At 40.9% G+C, this 20547-nt stretch overlaps 1 protein-coding gene and 1 pseudogene across 5 annotated transcripts in view; both read left to right on the plus strand.

Moving 5' to 3' along the window:
• Nucleotides 1-3476: 3476 nt before the first annotated feature.
• TAF1 (TATA-box binding protein associated factor 1) overlaps nt 3477-20547 on the plus strand; it is a 74077-nt gene continuing 57006 nt past the window's right edge. For 2 of the 5 annotated variants that reach the window (XM_090264885.1, XM_090264886.1), the window contains exons 1-16: nt 3477-3634; nt 4807-4921; nt 5035-5151; nt 9754-9876; nt 10971-11212; nt 11718-11936; nt 13421-13639; nt 13977-14184; nt 15679-15855; nt 16201-16328; nt 16426-16533; nt 16660-16833; nt 17531-17704; nt 17933-18037; nt 19917-20117; nt 20284-20425. In XM_090264885.1, the coding sequence (XP_090121011.1) occupies nt 3518-3634; nt 4807-4921; nt 5035-5151; nt 9754-9876; nt 10971-11212; nt 11718-11936; nt 13421-13639; nt 13977-14184; nt 15679-15855; nt 16201-16328; nt 16426-16533; nt 16660-16833; nt 17531-17704; nt 17933-18037; nt 19917-20117; nt 20284-20425 (2569 nt within the window). In that variant the 5' untranslated portion in view covers nt 3477-3517. The remainder of the gene's footprint in view (nt 3635-4806; nt 4922-5034; nt 5152-9753; nt 9877-10970; nt 11213-11717; nt 11937-13420; nt 13640-13976; nt 14185-15678; nt 15856-16200; nt 16329-16425; nt 16534-16659; nt 16834-17530; nt 17705-17932; nt 18038-19916; nt 20118-20283; nt 20426-20547) is intronic. The other 3 variants (XM_090264889.1, XM_090264887.1, XM_090264888.1) reach the window with 2 other exon arrangements.
• LOC149990511 (small ribosomal subunit protein uS8 pseudogene) lies at nt 12795-13202 on the plus strand (annotated as a pseudogene).

Below are 20547 nucleotides of genomic sequence, written 5' to 3' on the forward strand. Positions count from 1 at the left end.
TGCCCCAGCTATTTCTGGGATTTAGTTTCATTTTCTGGTTTTCACTAATGACAGACCGGTTAGTTCCCTGTAAGAGATTTTCCTCATTTATTACACTATATTCAGTAAACAATTATCAAACTCCTACTGTGTTACAGGTGTTACTGTACTAGGAACCTCTCCCAGTTATTTCAGGAAAAGATTCTCTGTTATAAAGATTAACTAATCCTGGCTGGTAACTGTATATAGTGCTGGCGCACTATTAAATGGTCTAGTAAGGAAGAGCAAAGCAATGTTTTGTTTTGTAAATAGCTTTATTGAGGTATAATTATATACCGTAAAATTCGCCTGGTTCAAGATGACAATTTAATGATTTTTAGTAAATTTACTGAGTCGTGCATGCATCATTAACATCTAATCTTTGAACATTTCAATCACCCCAGAAACCCCTCATGCAGTTCATCTTGGTTGCCATCCCTAGCCCACCACTCATTTACTTTGTTTTTTTCTGAAAGTTTCATATAAATAGAGTCAAACAATATGTGGCCATTTGGAACTTGCTTCCTTCATTTAGCACAATGATTTCAAGGTTCATCCACTTTGTAGCAGATATGGGCACTTCATTTCTTTTTATTGTGGAATAATATTCCATTATATAGATGTACCATATTTCATCTACTTGTTGAGGGACATAGGATTGTTTCTACTTTTTGGCTGTGCTGCTATGGACATGTTTTTAATTCTCTTGGGCTTTTTAAATTCCACCTATAAATGGAATTGCTGGGTTATATGGTAAATCTATATAAAACTACATTTTGAGTTAAAATGGCATCTTTAATATTTATAGTATCTGAAGTCCCTTTCCACATTGTACAGCCTCCACCTACCTCTCCATTATATCTGCTTTTCATTCAGCACAAGCATCCAAGAGGCAGTATAAGGTAAATTAAAAAACATAATTCAGCTTGCCTTTTTTGTCTCTAAATACTAGTATAGCAATAGTATTCTATTAACTTTTCATTACTGAAGTGCATAAATATCGGCTACTATGCAGGTTTTAGCAGACCTGTATCATCTGGCCTAGAAATGTAACTGCTGTTAAAAACAGTCTCTGGGACATACATGCAATAAAGTACTAAGCCATTAAAAAAAAAAAAAGGCCCTGGCTGGAGTGGCTCGGTGGCTTCAGTGCCAGCATGCAAAACAAAAGGGTTGCCGGTTTGCTTCCCAATCAGGACACATGCCTGGGTTGTAGTCCGGGCCCCCAGTTGGCAGCATGCAAGAGGCAACCATACACTGTTTCTCTCCCTCCCTTCCTCTCTAAAAATAAACAAAATAAAATCTTTTCAAAAAAATTAGGAAGAGCGCTATGAGGTGGTACAGGATGATTTTTCAGTCTATGCTATTGAGTGGAAAAAAGGTGAAAAGAGTATATATAGTGTGCTACCTTTTGTGCAATGAAAAAAGGGAAATAAAAATATACACTTGCCCTGACTGGTGTGGCTCAGTGGATTGGCATCGTTCTGTAAACCAGAAAGTTGCCAGTTTGATTCCCGGTCAAGGCACATGGCTGGGTTGCAGGCCAGGTCTGCGCTTGGGGAGGTTGGGGGGTGCATGAGAGACAACCCGTCAATGTTTCTCTTGTGCATAGATGTGTCTCTCCCTTTCTCCCTCCTTTCCCCTCTGTTTAAAAATAAAACTTTTAAATATATATATACGTGTAATTAAGTATGTATATATGTATATATATATACACTTGCTTAGTTTTGCAAAACAACACGAAGTACAAATATTGAATCATGTTGTACGCCTGAAATATGTCAATTGCACCTCAATAAAAAATAATAAACACAGGAAGGATAAACCAGAAATTAATGTAAATGTTTAGTTACAGGGAATCTAGGGGGTGGTCTCAGGGAAGGGTTTCAGCAGAATAGTAATCAGTTCTCCACTGATTGGTCAATGACAGGGCAGGAGGTCATTAGTCATTGCAGTTGATCTTGGCATCACCCACCTGGTTTTGCTGCTTTTCTGGGCCTGGAGCTGAAACACACCTGGCTGTAAATGTCTCAGCCATATTGTTCAGCTATCTGTCTCAGTTTACTTATTCCACTTGCAAGGAATTTTCCTAGCTTCTTACTATCCTGCCTCAATATCAGGTCCTGGACAGAATATACACAGTAAGCCTGGAACATCTTGTGCCAGAAAACAAGTGCTCAAAGATTTATGGGTCATGTCAAAAGCACAGGAAGGAGCCAGACTGAAGAGGTCCTCATTGGACAAATCTGGCACAGTTTGAGCATCAAAAAGGATAATGATGGTGCTAGATTGTAAAACATAAAAAATGCAAGAAAAGATGTAAGAAAAGGGGTTTTCTTTTTTTTTAAGATGTTATTTACTGATTTTTAGAGAGAAGGGAAAGGGAGAGAAACATCACTGTGTGGTTGCCTCTCCGGCGGCCAACTGGGGACCTGGCCTGCAACCCAGGCATGTGCCCTGACTGGGAATCGAACCGGTGATCTTTCAGTTCGGAGGCTGGTTCTCAATCCCCTGAGCCACAGCAACCAGGGCCTGGAACAGTTTCAATACAACTTGCCTGGATTTTCCAAACATACGGCGGCATGCAACACAAAAGTAGAACGCTGAATAAGCGACTGAAGGGAGATAACCAAATGCAATGAGTAAACCTTGATTGAGTGGATCGTGGATTGAAATGCAAAAATGCTCCGATTACAGGACAATAGGGGATATTTGAATATAAATGAAATGAGACTGGCTTAATGTTAATTCTTAAAGTGATAGTGAAGTGCTTGTGCACAAAAATGTCTTCAAGACTTGAAGAAGGATGATGTTTGTAACCCATTTTCAAACGGTTCCGTAAAAAAGGTGGCAAGACGTTAACAAGTGTGAATCTAGGGTGAGGGGTCGGCTGCTCATTTTACTCGTTTTAACATTTTCCTAAATAAAACGGAAGAAATAACCCATTGGTGTGAAGTGTCGATTAAAAATAGCCAATATAGCAAGGTAGCTCTGACACAGTGCAGTTTACGGTCGGTTTCTTTGCGCGACTGACGGGTGAAGCGCCGGCACAGACGAGAAACACCGGCTCTGATGGTTATCCTTCTGTCCGTCTCCTGTGGCGTAGGTACCTACGGTTTAACCCGACGTCCGTCACGTGACCTAGGCCGCTCCATCCGACTGGTGCCATGCGGACGCTCGTACGTAGGTAAGGGTAAAGGGGCGGGACCCAACGTGTTTGTTGGCCAATCGCTGTCCAGATATCCAGCCTCCTGACGGCATCTGGTCGAATCAAAAGCCGTTAGTAAAGTAGTAACCCCAATTTTAGTTTTTGGTAGGAAGACCGGTTCTTCCGGGCATTTCCCCCACCCCCCGTTTTGTTTCCGGTAGGTGCTGGGGAATGTCAATTATTTGTGTCCCTCCCTTCTGGATGACATTCATGGATACGTATATCCGCCGGATAGCTGTAAGCACAAATACCTGGTTCCCCGTAGCCCTTTCGCATATTGCACCCGCCATAATGTCAGACACAGACAGTGATGAAGATTCTGGACGCGGCCCTTTTTCTTTAACTGGTTTCCTTTTCGGCAACATCAATGGAGCTGGGCAGCTGGAAGGGGAAAGCGTCTTGGATGATGTGAGGGGGTGGGCTGGGGGACAGCGCTGGGAGTGGTGCGACTGCGGGAGAGGAAGTGCAAGACAGTGGAGAACCGGGGAAAGAGGACGCTGTTAGCAAGAGACAAGATTCCATCGTAGTAGAGATCGCGCAGTAACGTACAGTTCCGGGCGGGGGTGGGGAGCAGAGGCAATGGTAGGCAAGCTCCCAGAAGGTCAGGGCCGCTTGTGAGTGGCTTGGAAGTAACCCCTCTGATCTGGCAGTAGGAGAAAAGAGCAGCTTACCTTTAACGAGATTACTTGCAAACCGTCGCTCTGAGCACCTTCTTGAGCATTCTTGAAACTGCATTTCTGACATCGCTGCACTGAGGCGGCTGTAGATCGGGAGGATTGAACGCGATCTGCAACAAAGCACGTGGTCCAGACCACAGCTCTTAGAACAGTGACTGTTCACACCTGCGGCTGTGGTCCCGATGCACTTATTAACGGGGCTTCCCAGGTGGTCCCTGGTGTTCATCAGATCGATTCCCCTGTGCTCGGCGGGAACGCCCCATCTCACACTTACCTTCCTTTTCTCCTGAAGAAGATACTGTGCAGTATTCTTCCTTGCGTGCAGCGTGAGTACGTGCGCACGCGCATACACATGCACGCACGCACGCACGCACACGCACATGCACGCACGCACACGCATACGCGCGCACGTGCGCACACGCATACGCATGCACACACGCATACGCACGCACACGCACGCACACGCATACGCACGCACGCATACGCACGCACGCACACGCATACGCACACACGCATACGCACGCACGCATACACATAACGTAAGATAGCGGAATCAAGTTCTCGCCTTGACTTCTCGGATGCAACGTGACCTGGATTACCTCAACCTTTATGCCGACAACTTCCGCCCCCATTCCTTTAGTCTTCCTGGTGGTTCTTGGGAGCAAGTTTTCTTACGTTACTTTTAGAGTATGGCGATGAGATCGCACGTATGTTAAGAAAGGTCTGATCAACGTGGAGTTCAGTGGAAGATTTAGAGTCTTTGAAAGTGTTGGAGGCTCGTTTTTAGCATTGAGGCATGGTCAGTTTTCGTGTGTATATCTTTGTGGATCAGGGAAGTCAGCATTGCGGTGTGGGAAGCTTGCGTTTAGTTGTTGTCTTTGACCGGTGCTGTCCCTTCTTCAGGAGTGTAAGAAGCACTTGGCAGGCTTGGGGGCTTTGGGTCTTGGCAGCCTGATCACCGAGCTCACTGCAAATGAAGACTTGACTGACTGTGATAGTCCTCTGGTGAATGATGAAGGTGAAGTGGGTCATGGAGAACGAAGCGGATGGTGGGGAGCCTCCCAAGGGAATGAGTGACAGTTAGTTGCTCTGTGTTCAGCTCTAACTGCCCCTCCCCCTTTTAATTTATAGGTTGGATCAGGAGTACCGAGGATGCTGTGGATTACTCAGACATCAACGAGGTAGCAGAAGATGAAAGTCGAAGACACCAGCACACAGCGGGGAGCTTTCAGTCCCTCTGCCACTCAGGTGATTCTTTGGTGTCCTCAACAGAGCATTCCGGTGCATTTTCTTGCTGTGCGGTCCAGTTTGTTTCTGTGCCTGCTTCCTGCCATTGTTCCTGCTCTCTGTGCTGCTCTCCCTGCTTTGAGCTCAGTTCTAAGAGCAGCTGTCTTCTTTTGTGTTCCAGGGCAGAGCATGTCACCATACTCAGGTTTTTATTATTTGGTTAAACCCAAATTCTTGATGAATGGCAAGGAAGGATGCTAATGCTTTCCTTCTCATCATCTGGTATTTCAGTAGCTGCAGCGTTCAGGGCACCGTTTTAGATGCTATTTAAACGCAGTCTTTGTTTTCAAGGAATTGGTAGTTCCAGAAGGATAAAGTTTATAACGTCATATAAATGAGCACATGTATTTATTAGCTCAGCTTCTGTTGGTCACTCGCCACTTGTGTGCTGATAAAATGTATCTCATGCTTACTCACAACATATGTAAGGTGTTACATTGTAGAATGTCAGAGTTGGGGAAGGGGTCTTAGTTATTATTTATTCTTAACCTCATCATAGATTAGGAAAACTTGACATTTCAAGAACTTTAATAAAACGTAGAACTTTATCAAAAGTTCTGCAGTTAGCTAGTGGCAGACCTTGACTAATAATTTAGCAACTCAGTTTATTAGACATTGATTGAACACCTGTTGTGTGCTGTAAACTGTGATGGGTAGTATGGTACAAAGATAATAAAATCCATTTTCTGACTCTGAGGAGCTCAGTTCTCTGTTCAACAATATAGAGTTACTGGTCATAGTTTATTCTTTCCAGAGCTTCACACTACCTCTCTGCTTGAAACTTTTATATGAAGTTGCTCATTGTTTATTATTATTTATTGTCCACCTCTTTGAATTAGTATTCAGGCTGCTGAAAAATTTAGATAAAACCTTGGTAAGTTCTTGAACTTAATTTCTTCAGGGCAGTTATGGATTTGAGTGCTGGTTGTATAAAGAGAATTAACTGCATCACATACTCAAAAAGTAGCCCAGAAAAATAGAAGACACAGGCCTTACCTTCAGGAATATTGTTGTTATTTGGGGAAGGTGGGAGAAATGAATGCAAAGCAAAATTACTTATAAGAAGACAGCCAGCTCTAAGCTGATGTTTCTTTATAGAATGTTATACTTAGTTTTTGAGAAGTTGCCAAAATAGCTAACCCAAATAGCATAATTGTTACTTTGGAGTAACCTTGACTTAGGCTAAGGGAAAAGTGGGAGCAGTTCTGATTTTCAGAGCATATTGCAATTTTTTCAGGTTTGGGTTTATTGTCTTGGCTGGGGATGGTAAAAACTTGAGTGAATGGCCAAGTCTGTGGGTGGGGGTTTCCTAGTTGGATTTTATGAACTGACCTGGAAAGGATGATGCTGCATCAGATAGAGTCTCAGCACTCTGTTCTTTTCTAAGTTCCTTTGTCTTCTGAGGATGCCTTCATCTATGTCCTTAGCTTCCTCCTGTTTCTTTAGGATAATTTGAAGTGGGTGGAGGTCGTTAGAAAAGGCTTCATGAAGGTGAATTTTAAGTAAACTTTTGAAAGACACAGTTTGATGGAGAAGAAGCGGCAGGGCATTTTGGTTTGGAAACATGGTTTGTCTAAATGTTTGAAAATAGAAATCACCCCTTAAAGGGGACCGTATTGCTGTTTATGTCATCTCTGTTGAAACAGTGGGAGGATGGATGAGCTGGTATCTTACATACACTTACTTCAGACAATTCCTATAAGAGGTTTCCTGGCTGAGGTACAACCTAACTATTCAGTAGATCCTGTGAGGAAGAGGTGGAGATGTGGCCTTGGGTCTATTGCAAAAGATGGATAGATTGGCTCAGAGAGTGAGAAAAGACTGGCACAAGAAGGAAGGAAATCCGTAATGGGATTATAGCTCCAAAGCAGATTGGGTGGGAGCTGGAGGTCAGTCATGGCAGAAACCAGCTGAAGCACGACAGTTGGGAGTAATGGCCAAGCACAATTTGTCATTTTGGTGCGGCCTGTCAGATTCAGCTCATGGTGTTTATGTGGAAGACATATAGGGAATGTGCTCAGCGGGTGAGAGAGTCCAAGGAGGCCTAATCGGCACACTGGGCAATTTTAGAGCCTGCTCTAGAGTTGGTTGCTGAGTCATAGACAGACTGCTCACACCCGCATAGCCATGGAATGCAATGCCTGATGTGTTCTGACTTGACTAGGTTAAATACTTTTGGAAAGACACAGTCGAGAATACTTAGGTTTCCGTCCTGGTTGTTGTCATTTATTCTGTTTTTTTCTTCACCATTTGCTCCTGTGTGCCTCACTTGAAAATTACAGGTAGGGAGGCTGCTTTCATCTCTGGGTGGTTTTGAACGCCAACATAAGTCACGCAGCTGCTACACAGGGTTCCTGCCCTCATGGCTGCACTGGTGGGTTGCCTGGCCCCTTACATAACTGATACTCCAGTCAGATGGCTTAGATCAATACTGCTCAGAGGCCATTCACTCAAGTCCATGACAGGTTTCATTTACAATTATGTGGATTATTTATTTTAGGAGCTTTTCTTTTAAAGGGTTGAATTGCCCTACAGATAAATGAGCTGCTAGGCTGTGTAGAAAGTACTGTCTAAATGTTGCCAAATAGTGACTTCATGAGGGGGATATCAAGCTGCTGTTTATAAATCTGAATGTTGTAAAAGCATTGTAGATGGTGTCTTAGCAAGTCCTGAGTTTTTCCAATAAACCCAATTTTAATATGTGGTATTTTTGTATGCCAAACTGGTCTGTCTTATCTTTTGTATATGTAGTAATGTTGATTTTATGACTATTGTTAAAACACATTTGCTATGATTAAAATTCATAAAACAATAAAAAAAAAAAAGAAATCAGCAAGTAGTGTGTGTGTGTGTGGGGGGTGGGGTGGGGTGGGGGGATTAACCAGCAGACTTTCTTGAAAAGGAGTGGAACACATACTGCCAAATGGCAAGAACCAAGGATAGAGAAATTTGATAGCACCTTTTTGTACATATTAATTAGGATTTGATGCCATAAAGGATTGTGAACCAACATAGATTGTTAAATAAGAGGCAGGGTGGTATAATGAAAACAAAATGGACTTTGGTGGGGGGTGAAGTGGAGGTAGAAGAGGGTATAACAGGGATAAATAGTAATGGAAAAATACAATTAAAAAAAAGAAAATGAACTTTGGAGTCAGCATGTCATAGATTCAAATCCCAGCTTCTTATTCAATTTGACCTTGGGAAACTTGCTCATTTCTCTGAGGTTTGTACTTCTCATTTGTAATAATCCCTCAGCTTTCTTGTCTGCAATAAAGGTAATACTACCTACCTCATTAATAGGGTTTTTGTGAGAATTTAAGTTCATTATCGTGTGGTGTGAAAGCACCTACATAATACAGTGTCATGATAGATCTCTGTTAATGTTAGTCGCTTCCCTAAATGAAAATGAAAAGAGATAGTTGAACCTTTGGGGTTTTTATTAGAAAAAGGGTAGAGGGGCAGAGTTACTTAGGAACTGTTCTTGCAGGCTTGATGTAAAATAAAATTATCAAGGTCTAGAATAGAGTGACAGTAGTGGAAAATGATAGGCAGCATCAAACTGGAAAATTGCTGATAAAGGATCAGTAGGACTTGGTGAGTGAAGAAGTACGTTGGGAGGAGTACAGTCCTTGTTTGAACTCTGTTACTTAAACCGTATGATCCTGAGTAAGTCGTTAGTTTCTATGTCTCAGAATAATTCCACGTTGTTGCATTATGTGGAGGAATATAGATAAAATATCTACAAATACCTGGCACATAATGGGAGCTCAGGAAATGGAAGTTGCTATATTGACTATTGATGATTGATTGGAAAAGGTGTGTTGGAGGTAAGAGACTGATGAAAGAGACAAGAGACTAAAGTTAGAAGCTGGGAAAATGAGGTTGCAGGTGGTATTGATAGTAACAAAAGGGATTTTAAAAGGTAAAGGATATTTCAGTATGATATGAGATGCAGTTGTTGAATATCTGAGTGGGGAGGTTGTTTAGATAGCAGAACATGCGTTGCATTTGTAGAGGGGGTAAATCAGCAAGACATAGATTTGGGTTAAATCTGGAAAAGGTGATTCTTGAGAAAAGGTAATGGAGAGTGTGTAGAGGAATAAAAGCAGAGTGTTCAGGAACAAGTATTGAGTGTTGCCATTGGGAAAAAAAAAGTTGCAGAGGGTAAACAGAAAAGATGTGTCAAAGACTTGAGAGGTGAGACTTTCTCTGTCACTTTCCTGTCTTAAAGGAAAGTGACAGAGAAAGAATGTTAAATTCAACTATGAGATTGAGCAGGGTGAAAATGAAAAATAACATAGGACTTGATCAGGTGCCGGAGCAGAGGTTAGAAGCAGTTCTAGTGAGCTCCCTCAATTCCTGTATAAGGTATACATAGTGTTGCAGCATTTGGCAATATAATGACATCATCTCTTTCTGAAGGCAGAAGCTGCATCTTCTGTGTGTCCGTGAGGGATTTGCATAGTGCTTCATGTGTACTTTAAATTCTTGAATGACAACGGAGTTCAAGGCTGTTTTCTGACATTCTGGATTTTGAGGAGATCATCTTCTTGGTTTTAGTAGATTATAATGATGATGACTATGATGCTGATTGTGAAGACATTGACTGCAAGTTGATGCCTCCTCCACCCCCACCCCCAGGACCGTTAAAGAAGGATAAGGACCAGGATGCTATTACTGGTGGTAAGCGGGGACTGTCTACTTTTGTATAAGGAGTAAGTTCCAGTCCTAAGTTCAGGCTTTTGGGATACACATAAGAGGCTATTAAAATTAAGTTGTTGCGAAAGGCTGCAACTTCCAGAAGTGATTCATACAATTTTCAAATATTTGTATTAAAGGGAAGTTTTACTTTTAAGACATTTGACAGCAGTCTTTTAGCATGCACTCAAGAAATCGTTTGGGTCACTGGTTCTCAAATCTGGCTGTCCATCAGACTTACCTCAAGTCTTTAAAAAGATACAGATTTCTGACTCTCACCCCTGAAAAGTGTGATTCAGAAGATCTGGGGTAGATCCCAGGAATTTCAAGGCATTTCCCAAGTAATTTCTGAAGCAACTCATCTGCATACTGATATTTGGAAGCTACCTGTTTAGATGATTGTCTTGAAAGGAAGTGGTTAAATATAGGTAAGGCACCCTAGAATGTGTGTAAGTCATATAGAGCCAACTACCAGATTCTGAGATTTCAAAGGCAGCATCTTCAGGAATCATCTTACCTATTTCTGTGTCTGCAACAGTAAATTGGGAAGAGCATTGGTTTGATCTTCCTGTATTTTGAGGCTTGTGTTAACCTAAATTCTTCCTATTAGAGCTTTAAGTCATTTTCTTTTTAGCGTGCAGGTTGAATAAATAGCATCAGTTAACTTCATGTCATAGATCTTACTTTGTGCTAAGTAATTGCATTATTTTGTGGGCTTAAAAATTCTCCAGCCTCTGGGTCCTAAAACCAGACATGATAAGGCCTGATTGCTATAAAAGTGTTATATAATTTTGCTGTTTGTCATACTCCTTTAACCTGACATACTTACAGAAAGTAGTAAATGAAGTAATAGTGTTTGTTTTCTCTCATCACAACCCTAGGGTACGAAGTACAAGGTGAGTTGGGGATGATGGGAACTACTGAGTTGGAATGAATTTTCTGGGTTGCTAGCAATCTGGGTGCTTGGAACTATATCCCCTGCCATTGAGCCATGCATATTGCCTGGAGTGGGTGTTGGCTGAATTTGAGGAAATATGCTCACAGTTACATGCCAAGGGGGTTTTTCTTCCTTGTTGCAGTGTCTGAAGATGGAGAAGGCATCATCTTGCCCTCCATCATTGCCCCTTCCTCTTTGGCCTCAGAGAAAGTGGACTTCAGTAGTTCCTCTGACTCAGAATCTGAGATGGGACCTCAGGAAGCAACACGGGCAGAAGCTGAGGATGGAAAGCTGACCCTACCATTGGCTGGGATTATGCAGCATGATGCCACCAAGCTGTTGCCAAGTGTCACAGAACTTTTCCCAGAATTTCGGCCTGGGAAGGTAACGTTCTGTGGAGAATACCTCTATTGAAAACCACTGACCTCTTCTAAATACTGAGTTTTGTTAAAATGCTGAATTAAGATCTAAAATTTTTTTAATTCAGTTACATTGTATCATGTCTTTTAAAAAAGTTGTGTTTCAAGGAACTAGTGTAAATGACTCATGGACATGGACAACGGGGTGGGGATTGATTGTGGGAGAAGGGGTTGGGGGGAGGTATGGGGGAAACTGTGAGACAACTATAATAGAAAAATAATAAAAAAACTACATTGTAGCACATGTGATTTATGTAGTTCTCGTTATAAATTGTTTGTTATTTTAAAAGAACTAGTCCAAATTATTGAGACACTTTTTTACGTTTTGGATAGATGTTTATAAATCTGAAATCAGCACTCTTTGATCCCTCCCTGCTGGTTGCTAGATCCTTCAAAGGAATTTCCAGACCCAGATGCTGCTGTTTTTCTGACATTGAGTCTTTGACATAGTAACATGTTCTGTGTTCTAGGTGTTACGCTTTCTACGTCTTTTTGGACCAGGAAAGAATGTCCCATCTGTTTGGCGGAGTGCTCGGAGAAAGAGGAAAAAGAAGCATCGCGAGCTGATACAGGAAGAGCAGATCCAGGAGATGGACTATTCAATAGAATTAGAAGTCAACCAGAAGTCTCTGTGGAACTACGACTATGCTCCACCGCCACCTCCAGAGCAATGTCTCTCTGATGATGAGGTAGGTGAAGTAGAGACCTGGGATTAAGACCTATTAGAGGGGACAGATGAGTTCTCTCTAGCTTATTATCTAAATTGGAAATAATACCTTAGACAGAGTCCTATGATGATTATCAATAAGTAATCATGAGTTCAATCCCAATGGCTCTCCCTTCTCTATTGTGCAATTAAGAAAAGTATTGGGGGCAAGCAGATGGTAATATACGCACTGGTGAATAAGAAAGTTTAGTTCTTTCCGCCGTCTTTCAGTGCTGTTGTTACGGCTACATAAGCGAGATTGAACACTCTGGAGCAGCGCATTAAAGCAAGCGAAGTTTTATTAAGCCGGCGGTCGGGCGGAGACCCTATCTCAATAGTGCACTGACGGGGGACTGGGGTTTCGGGCAAGGGTTTATATAGGATTTGGCTTTCTTTCTTTAGTGAGATGCAGCTCATTGGGGAGGGGGATGGCAGGACAGGGCTGCAGGAGTGTCAAACAGAAATAAAGTTCTCAAGGCCAGAGGTTCCGCAGGGCTAAAAGTTCGCAAGGCCATAAAGTTATCTCCGGCAGCATAACTCTTCAGCCAGGGAGGAAATCTCTGCGAAGCAATTTATCTTCAAAGGGCTGGATATTCTGTAAAATATAACTTTTCACAACAGTTACAAACAAGACACAAGCAAATGGAAGGTGATAGAGGCTGTGGTGCTTTTAGCTTGTAAATCACCAATTGCTACTCCTCCCTACATTCCTCTCTCCAAGTCTTTTTAGCAACTCCCTGCTACATCTTACAAAGAACATCTGAAGCCCCTACATATTTACATATTTAGCAAACCTCTGTGACTTTCTACAGGGAATAGCTGATGCCTCTACACTGTCATAATGGTGCGCATGAATGTCCTGGCCAATGCTCTCAAGAGTATCAGCAATGCTGAAAAGGGAGGCAAGCGCCAGGTTCTTATCAGGCGGTACTCCAAAGTCATTGTCCGGTTTCTAACTGTGATGATGAAGCATGGCTACATTGGTGAATTTGAAATTATTGATGATCACAGCACTGAGAAAATTGTTGTGAACCTCACTGGCAGGTTGAACAAGTGTGGAGTAATCAGCCCCAGATTTGATGTGCAACTCAAAGATCTAGAAAAACGGCAGAACAACCTGCTTCCATCCCGTCAGCTTGGTTTCATTGTACTGACAACCTCAGTGGGCATCATGGATCACGAAGAAGAAGAAAGACGAAAACATACAGGAGGGAAAATCCTGGGATTCTTTTTCTAGGGATGTAATACATATGTGCAAATAAAATGGCTCAATGGATAAAAAAAAGAAAGTTTAAATGATAGGCAATGTGCCATGATACACCTTCATTGTTTGTATCTGACTTCAGTGTAGTTCAAGGATTATCCTTCTAGCTCCTCTAGGTTATCCTGCCTATTAGTTCCCTATAGCCTTAGGATGCCTGGGTTCAGAAAATCATCCTCCCCTTTTACTTCCTTGTTTTGTGGCAGATCACTATGATGGCTCCTGTGGAGTCCAAGTTTTCCCAGTCAACTGGAGATATAGATAAAGTGACAGACACCAAACCACGAGTGGCTGAGTGGCGTTATGGGCCTGCCCGACTGTGGTATGATATGCTGGGTGTCCCTGAAGATGGCAGTGGGTTTGACTATGGCTTCAAACTGAAAAAGATGGAATCCGAACCTGTGGTAAAAGGTAGAATGTTGGAGGTAAGCAACACTGGTATGTAAGGAAAGAATCAGTGTGCCCAGGGCCCTATCAGTTTTACTTCAGTTTTCAATTGGGAAGATACTGGGTAGGGTTTTTTTGGTGAGAGATTTAGGTGTCTTAAGCCTTTGCTTGGTATGGTATATTGCCCTGGTAAGGATTCTATTTGTGAAATGAGTGCTACGCTAGATTAGGGGTAGGAAGAGATGGATATTCCTCCATTATCAGGTTTTTGTCTCAAGTCATGGACTACATTTGATGCATCTGATGTGAGGTTTGGAGTGGGAACTTTGACCAGTGGCCATTCAGGGATTTGTTGTTCCTTCCCTACTTCTACAGGACTTGAGGAAACCTGAGGAAAACAGTGGCACAGACCTTCTGGCTGATGAGAACTTTCTGATGGTGACACAACTGCATTGGGAGGATGATATCATCTGGGACGGGGAGGATGTCAAACACAAAGGGACAAAACCTCAACGTGCAAGCCTGGCGGGCTGGCTTCCTTCCAGCATGACCAGGAATGCCATGGCTTACAATGTTCAGCAAGGTACGCCTCTCTGTCAGCTGTGTCCAGCATGGCCCTTCATCTCAGTGATTCTAAGTGTGCTCAGCTGTCATCTTCTCTGATGCTGAGAGACAGTAAAGCGTTTTGGATCTGAGCCCCGATTCTAGTCTGTAATCATTTTTTATTACACTGTTAACAAGTCAGGATTGGACTCTGATTTCTCATTAGAGAAATGTGAGAACCACTCTGAGGTTAAAGATCTGTCTGAACTATAACAGTGCTTTATCTTCATAGTCTTTTGGTTTCCAAATCTACTTTGTCTTTATCATTCTAGAATTTGCGTTTTCTTTTAAATATGCAAGAAAGGTATGCTGTGTAGAAAACTTTGAAAATGCAATACAGTATCAAATATCACTAGTAATCCTATCCAGAGATTATTATTACTTTTTAACTTTTTGGTGTATTTTGTTTTCAATTTTCTATGTTCTGTGTATGTATGTAGATGAGCTCATCTGTACAGGTAGTTTGTATACTGTGCTTTTCTCTTAACATAAATATTCCATATCATTAAAAGTTCTTCATAAAAAATGTTTAATGACATGGGAAGTTCATTTTAAATGGGAAAAAAGTTTTGAAGTAGCATATTTAATATCCTGTTCATGTAAGTGAAAAAACACTGTATAAACATAGAAAGCTGACTAGAAGAAAATATACCGTAGGGTTTAAAATGCTTATTTCTGGTTTGTAATATCATAGACTTCAGTTTTCTTCTTTATACTTGTCTCTATTTTCCAAATTTTTCTCAGTTAACCTGGACTACTTTTATAATTTGTAAAAAAAAGAAAAACGTCTTATTTTTAAACCTAAGAAATAGTTTTTTCCTCTTCCCATTTTATTTAAATGCTTTATTGGTTGTATAGTATCCTTATGTGGATGTGTTCATAATTTACCAGTAATTATATTTCTGATATAATATAGTTATTACTGTCATTAGCATATTTTACCATATCATTTATTACCATAATTTAACCAGTCCCTTATTAAACATTTGGTCATTCATATTTTGACTATTACAAAAAAAAAAAAAAAAAGACCTGCAGTAAACATTTTTAAAAGGCAATGCTTTTCTTTTATATTTTATATATTTTTAGAGAGATAAAAAGAAGAGAGAAGGAGAGAAACATCGGTGTGAGGTTGGTTTCCTCTCACACATGCCTGTTGCCTCTCACATCCCCTCAACTGGGGACCTGGCCTGCAATCCAGGCATGTGCCCTGACTGGGAATTGAACCCTAAGGCCGGCACTCAATCCACTGAGCCACATTAGCCAGGGCTACAGTGAACATTTTTTTGTCTGTAGCATTGTATTAAAATGAGAAATACACTGTGTCTGTTAGGTTCCTTTTCAGTAAGTAACTTTTCAGTCAGGTGATTAACTCTGCTAACATTTGCTCCTTTTTCCTTTGTTAGCTAGAATCAGGATTGAAAGGAGAATAAATGTTTTGTCTGTTAGTGTTTCTTCCTTCTGTTTTAACTAGGTTTTATAGCCACCCTGGATGATGATAAGCCTTGGTATTCCATTTTCCCCATTGACAATGAGGAATTGGTATATGGACGCTGGGAAGACAATATCATCTGGGATGCTCAGGCCATGCCCCGGCTGTTGGAGCCCCCTGTTTTGACACTTGATCCCAATGATGAGAACCTCATTTTGGGTATGATATTGGCATGGGCCGGTGATTCTCCTCCGTAATTGACATCTTGCAGCTAATATCAAGGAGCAGGAAGAAATCAGAAGGGTTGGGAAGGTCAAGACCAGAAGATTCTAGGTAGCAATTTGAGAGAGCAAAGTTGTGGCCAGTTTCTAGTATTTGTGTACTGTTTAGGGAAAACACAATGTAGGAGTGTTGGAAAGTAGTACCTTTGAGATGCCAGGAGTATAGTTTGTTAGGGTAGGGTGAATCGTGGAGTAGAATTGGTCTGGGGTGGTATGAGAGCTCTGGTTCGGAACTGCAAAGGTATCACTAGGACAGGGGATTCTTATTTTGTTGCCTCCTCAGAGATTCCTGATGAGAAGGAAGAGGCAACCTCTAACTCCCCTTCTAAGGAGAGTAAAAAGGAATCTTCTCTGAAGAAGAGTCGAATTCTCTTAGGGAAAACGGGAGTAATCAAGGAGGAACCACAGCAGGTCTGTGAAGGGAAAAGGGTCTTAGTATTTAGACAAATAAAGAAATGTAATGGAGAAGGGGAGTCTGACTAAGGTTTCTATGATGATCTGTCATTAGAACATGTCTCAGCCAGAAGTAAAAGATCCATGGAATCTCTCCAATGATGAATATTACTACCCCAAGCAACAGGGTCTTAGAGGCACCTTTGGAGGAAATATTATTCAGGTAAGAGCATTTCTTTCTGTGGTGGGTGGAAACCACTGCTTTGTTCTGGTGGAGGAGATGGGTAAAACTTGCCTAGGCTGGAGTTAGTATTGTATTTAATTTGAATCCTTGTATTTTCTGTCTTAGCACTCAATTCCTGCTGTGGAATTACGGCAGCCCTTCTTTCCCACCCACATGGGGCCGATCAAACTCCGGCAGTTCCATCGCCCACCTCTGAAGAAGTACTCCTTTGGAGCATTATCTCAGCCAGGTCCCCACTCAGTCCAACCCCTGCTAAAGCACATAAAAAAGAAGGCTAAGGTATGATTGAATCCTGTTTAGCAAAAAAGAGCTATGAGAGTTAACAGTAAAGTGTAAATTGGGGAAATGGACTGGATATTAGATGATATGAGGGAATTATTGTTCATTTTTTGCAGATGTGATAAAATGGGTATTTAGGAGAATATTCTTATTCTTAGGAGAGATTCATGTGAAAATACTTAAGTGTGAAATGTCATGATGACTGCAGCTTTCTTTTTCTTTCTCAAACTTTATTTTTTATTTTTAGAGAGGGGAAGGGAGGGAGAAGAGAAGGAAAGAAACATCAATGTGTTAGAGATAAACTGATCGGTTGCCTCTTGCACGCCTTCAGCTAGGGCCTTGGCCCGCAACCCAGGCCTGTGCCCTGACTGGGGATTTAGCCAACAACCTTTGGTTTGCAGGCCAGTGCTCAATCCACAGAGCCACACCAGCCAGAGTGTGACTGCACCTTTCAAAAGTAGTGCAGCAACATCTATAGAGACATAGTTAAAGGTAAAACATACCACAAAATGTAAACATTTGTATCTAGGATGTGAGATAAAAAATGTTCATCTGTTTAAAAATTTTTGCAATGAAATTGAAAATAATGCAAGGTAAAATCGTTCTGAGTGTCATTGTCTCAGAATGAACAGCATCAATATGTATAGTTAGTTATTGCCTTATCAGGAACTAGACTGTATTCTCTTTTTCTGGGCAGATGAGAGAACAAGAGAGGCAAGCTTCAGGTGGTGGAGAGATGTTTTTTATGCGCACACCTCAGGATCTCACTGGCAAAGATGGAGATCTTATTCTAGCAGAATACAGTGAGGAAAATGGACCGTTAATGATGCAGGTTGGCATGGCAACAAAAATAAAAAACTATTATAAGCGGGTAAGTCTGTGTTCAGAAAATCTTTATTAATATAGCTATAGTTAGATACACAGCGATGATCTGTGAATATGTATTTTGTCTTTATACAATAAATTTCTTGGGAGAAAGGAATGGTATCTTTTTTTGTAGTTTGTAATACTAGTAAAATACCATGCTCAAGGTAATATTTTGTACAGGTGTATTGATTATGTTATGTGGTAGTAATTGGGTCTGCTGTGTTCCTTATAGAAACCTGGAAAAGATCCCGGAGCCCCAGATTGTAAATATGGAGAAACTGTTTACTGCCATACATCCCCTTTCTTGGGTTCTCTCCATCCTGGCCAGTTACTGCAGGTGAGGTATTCTTCCGTTATGATGCGTTCCTACGGAAATGGACATTGAATAGCTCGTTAGCTCAGAAAGGACCGATTCTAGTTGATTGAGATACTATGAAGTATGGGGAAGATCAACATATTCCAATTTTTTTGATCTTAAAAAAAAACCTGGCTCCTAATTATGTTCTGTTCATAAGCTTAACTTAAAAGAGTTTTTTGAAAATACACACTGGGTAAGAAGTCCAGAAGTATCTGGGTGGCACAGGGAAGTCAACCTTGGATTGATAATTCACTATAGTTAATTTTGATTTCTATGTGTAAAATTGGTATGTTCTGACTGTATTTGTTGTCATTTTGAGTATTCAACCACACCTGGACCTTATAGTCCCCAGGCACAGTGAAGAGTTGTTTTCTCTTTTTTTTTTTTTAAGTATATTTTATTGATTATGCTGTTACAGTTGTCCCTATTTCTTTTCCCTTTGCTCCCCTCCACCCAGTACCCCTCTTCCCTCCAGCAATCCCACCCCCCCTTAATTCATGTCCATGGGTCGTGCATATAAGTTCTTTGTCTTCACCCTTTCCTATATTATTCTTAACTTGCCCCTGTCTATTTTGCTCTTACCAATTATGCTTCTTAATCCCTGCACCATATTTCCCCATTTCTCCCCCTTCCCCCCTCCCAGCTGATAACCCTCCAAAAGATCCCTGTACCTATGATTCTGTTCCTATTCTGGTTTCCTTAGTTGGATTTTGTTTTTATTTTTTAGATTCTGTTGTTGAAAGTTGTGAGTTTATTGTCATTTTAATGTTTATACTTTTGATCCTCTTTTTCTTAAATAAGTCCCTTTAACATTTCATATAATAATGGGTTGGTGATGATGAACTCCTTTAGCTTTACCTTGTCTGGGAAGCACTTTATCTGCCCTTCCATTCAAAATGATAGCTTTGCTGGATAGAGTAATCTTGGTTGAGGGTCCTTGCTTTTCATCACCTTGAATACTTTTTGCCGGTTCCTTCTTGCCTGCAAAGTTTCTGGTGACTCTTTGGTCTGCAGTCTGGTGCTCAGTCCACTGAGCCACACCAGCCAGTGCATGTTCCTGGCATTCTTGCCCTTAACTTCCTTTTGAGGTTTTCTTTCAATACATCCCCATCATTTGTGGCTACTTTGTAGTCTCTTAAAGATCGTTTTTTTAAAAGATATGTGATTTTTTTTCTCCACATATCACATTTAGAATTTTTATACCCATATATTGAAGATCTTTCTTCTTTCTGTCTATTTTTCTGATTTTCTGATAAGTCTCTCCTTACAATCACAGGTTTCTTGTGACAAGTGATTCCCATCTGGCTGCTACTTAAGCTTGAATGTTTTTGTCCTGTGTGTTTAATGTGTTCTCTAGCACACTTTTTACTTCATTAGTCTTTTAAAATCAATTTATTTAACAAATCTCTTGCTCTCTCCTTTATTATGTCACAGTCTATTCTGGAGTCTAGGGTACCTAGTATAGTACTTGTTTGTTTTTAGAGCGGTTTTCATATATAATTTTTATAGCCATCCTGTGAGGTATCAGGCATTTTAAGTATCTCAGTTTTGTGTATGAGGGAATTTAAGCTCAGAGATATTAACTTATCTGATGTCATACAGTGAATAGCAGCAGAGCAGTCAAAGTCATTTGAATCCAAATCCTGTAGTTTCCCCATTACCTAATCTTAAAAATAGCCAGTGGGGAAAAATTACCTGCCTAATCCCATTTGATATTCTATATTATAATTTGTTTATAATACTGGATAGATGCTATAATGGGGAAGGAGAGCAAATTAGCACGATTTACCTTTTCATTCGTTGATTAAATTTCCTAGGGTTTCTCTGTATATAACTTTCATGTTTTTACTTTCTTTAGGCATTTGAGAACAATCTTTTTCGTGCCCCAATTTATCTTCATAAGATGCCAGAAACTGATTTCCTTATTATTCGGACAAGGCAAGGTTACTATATTCGGGAATTAGTGGATATCTTTGTGGTTGGCCAGCAGTGCCCCTTGTTTGAAGTTCCTGGGCCCAACTCCAAAAGGGCCAATACACATATTCGAGACTTTCTCCAGGTAAGAAGGAGGGGATAGGTAGAGGATCAAGATACACATAAAAGGGTGTGTGTATTTGGGGGCATATCAGGAAAGATCAAAACACATAGGGGCTTAGCAGGGGAAGGGACCCTGGTGACTTTTATCCTTTACTTTGCCACATAAAAAATTTTGGTTTGTTGGGCAGGTTTTTATATACCGCCTCTTCTGGAAGAGTACTGATCGGCCCAGACGGATTCGGATGGAAGATATTAAAAAAGCCTTTCCTTCTCATTCAGAAAGCAGCATCCGGAAGAGGCTAAAGCTCTGCGCTGACTTCAAACGCACAGGTCGTCAGTTATGAGTAATTATTTGTCCTCTCTTCCTCTTTCCAAGAAAGGAATTATAGCTTTCAATTAAAGGATAAGCATACAGCTAATAAAATAGAAGTAGAAATTGATAGTCATCAAAA

Source organism: Furipterus horrens, unplaced genomic scaffold (genome assembly GCF_987537825.1).
Source record: "Furipterus horrens unplaced genomic scaffold, mFurHor1.1.pri manual_scaffold_17, whole genome shotgun sequence".
Lineage (NCBI taxonomy): Eukaryota > Metazoa > Chordata > Mammalia > Chiroptera > Furipteridae > Furipterus > Furipterus horrens.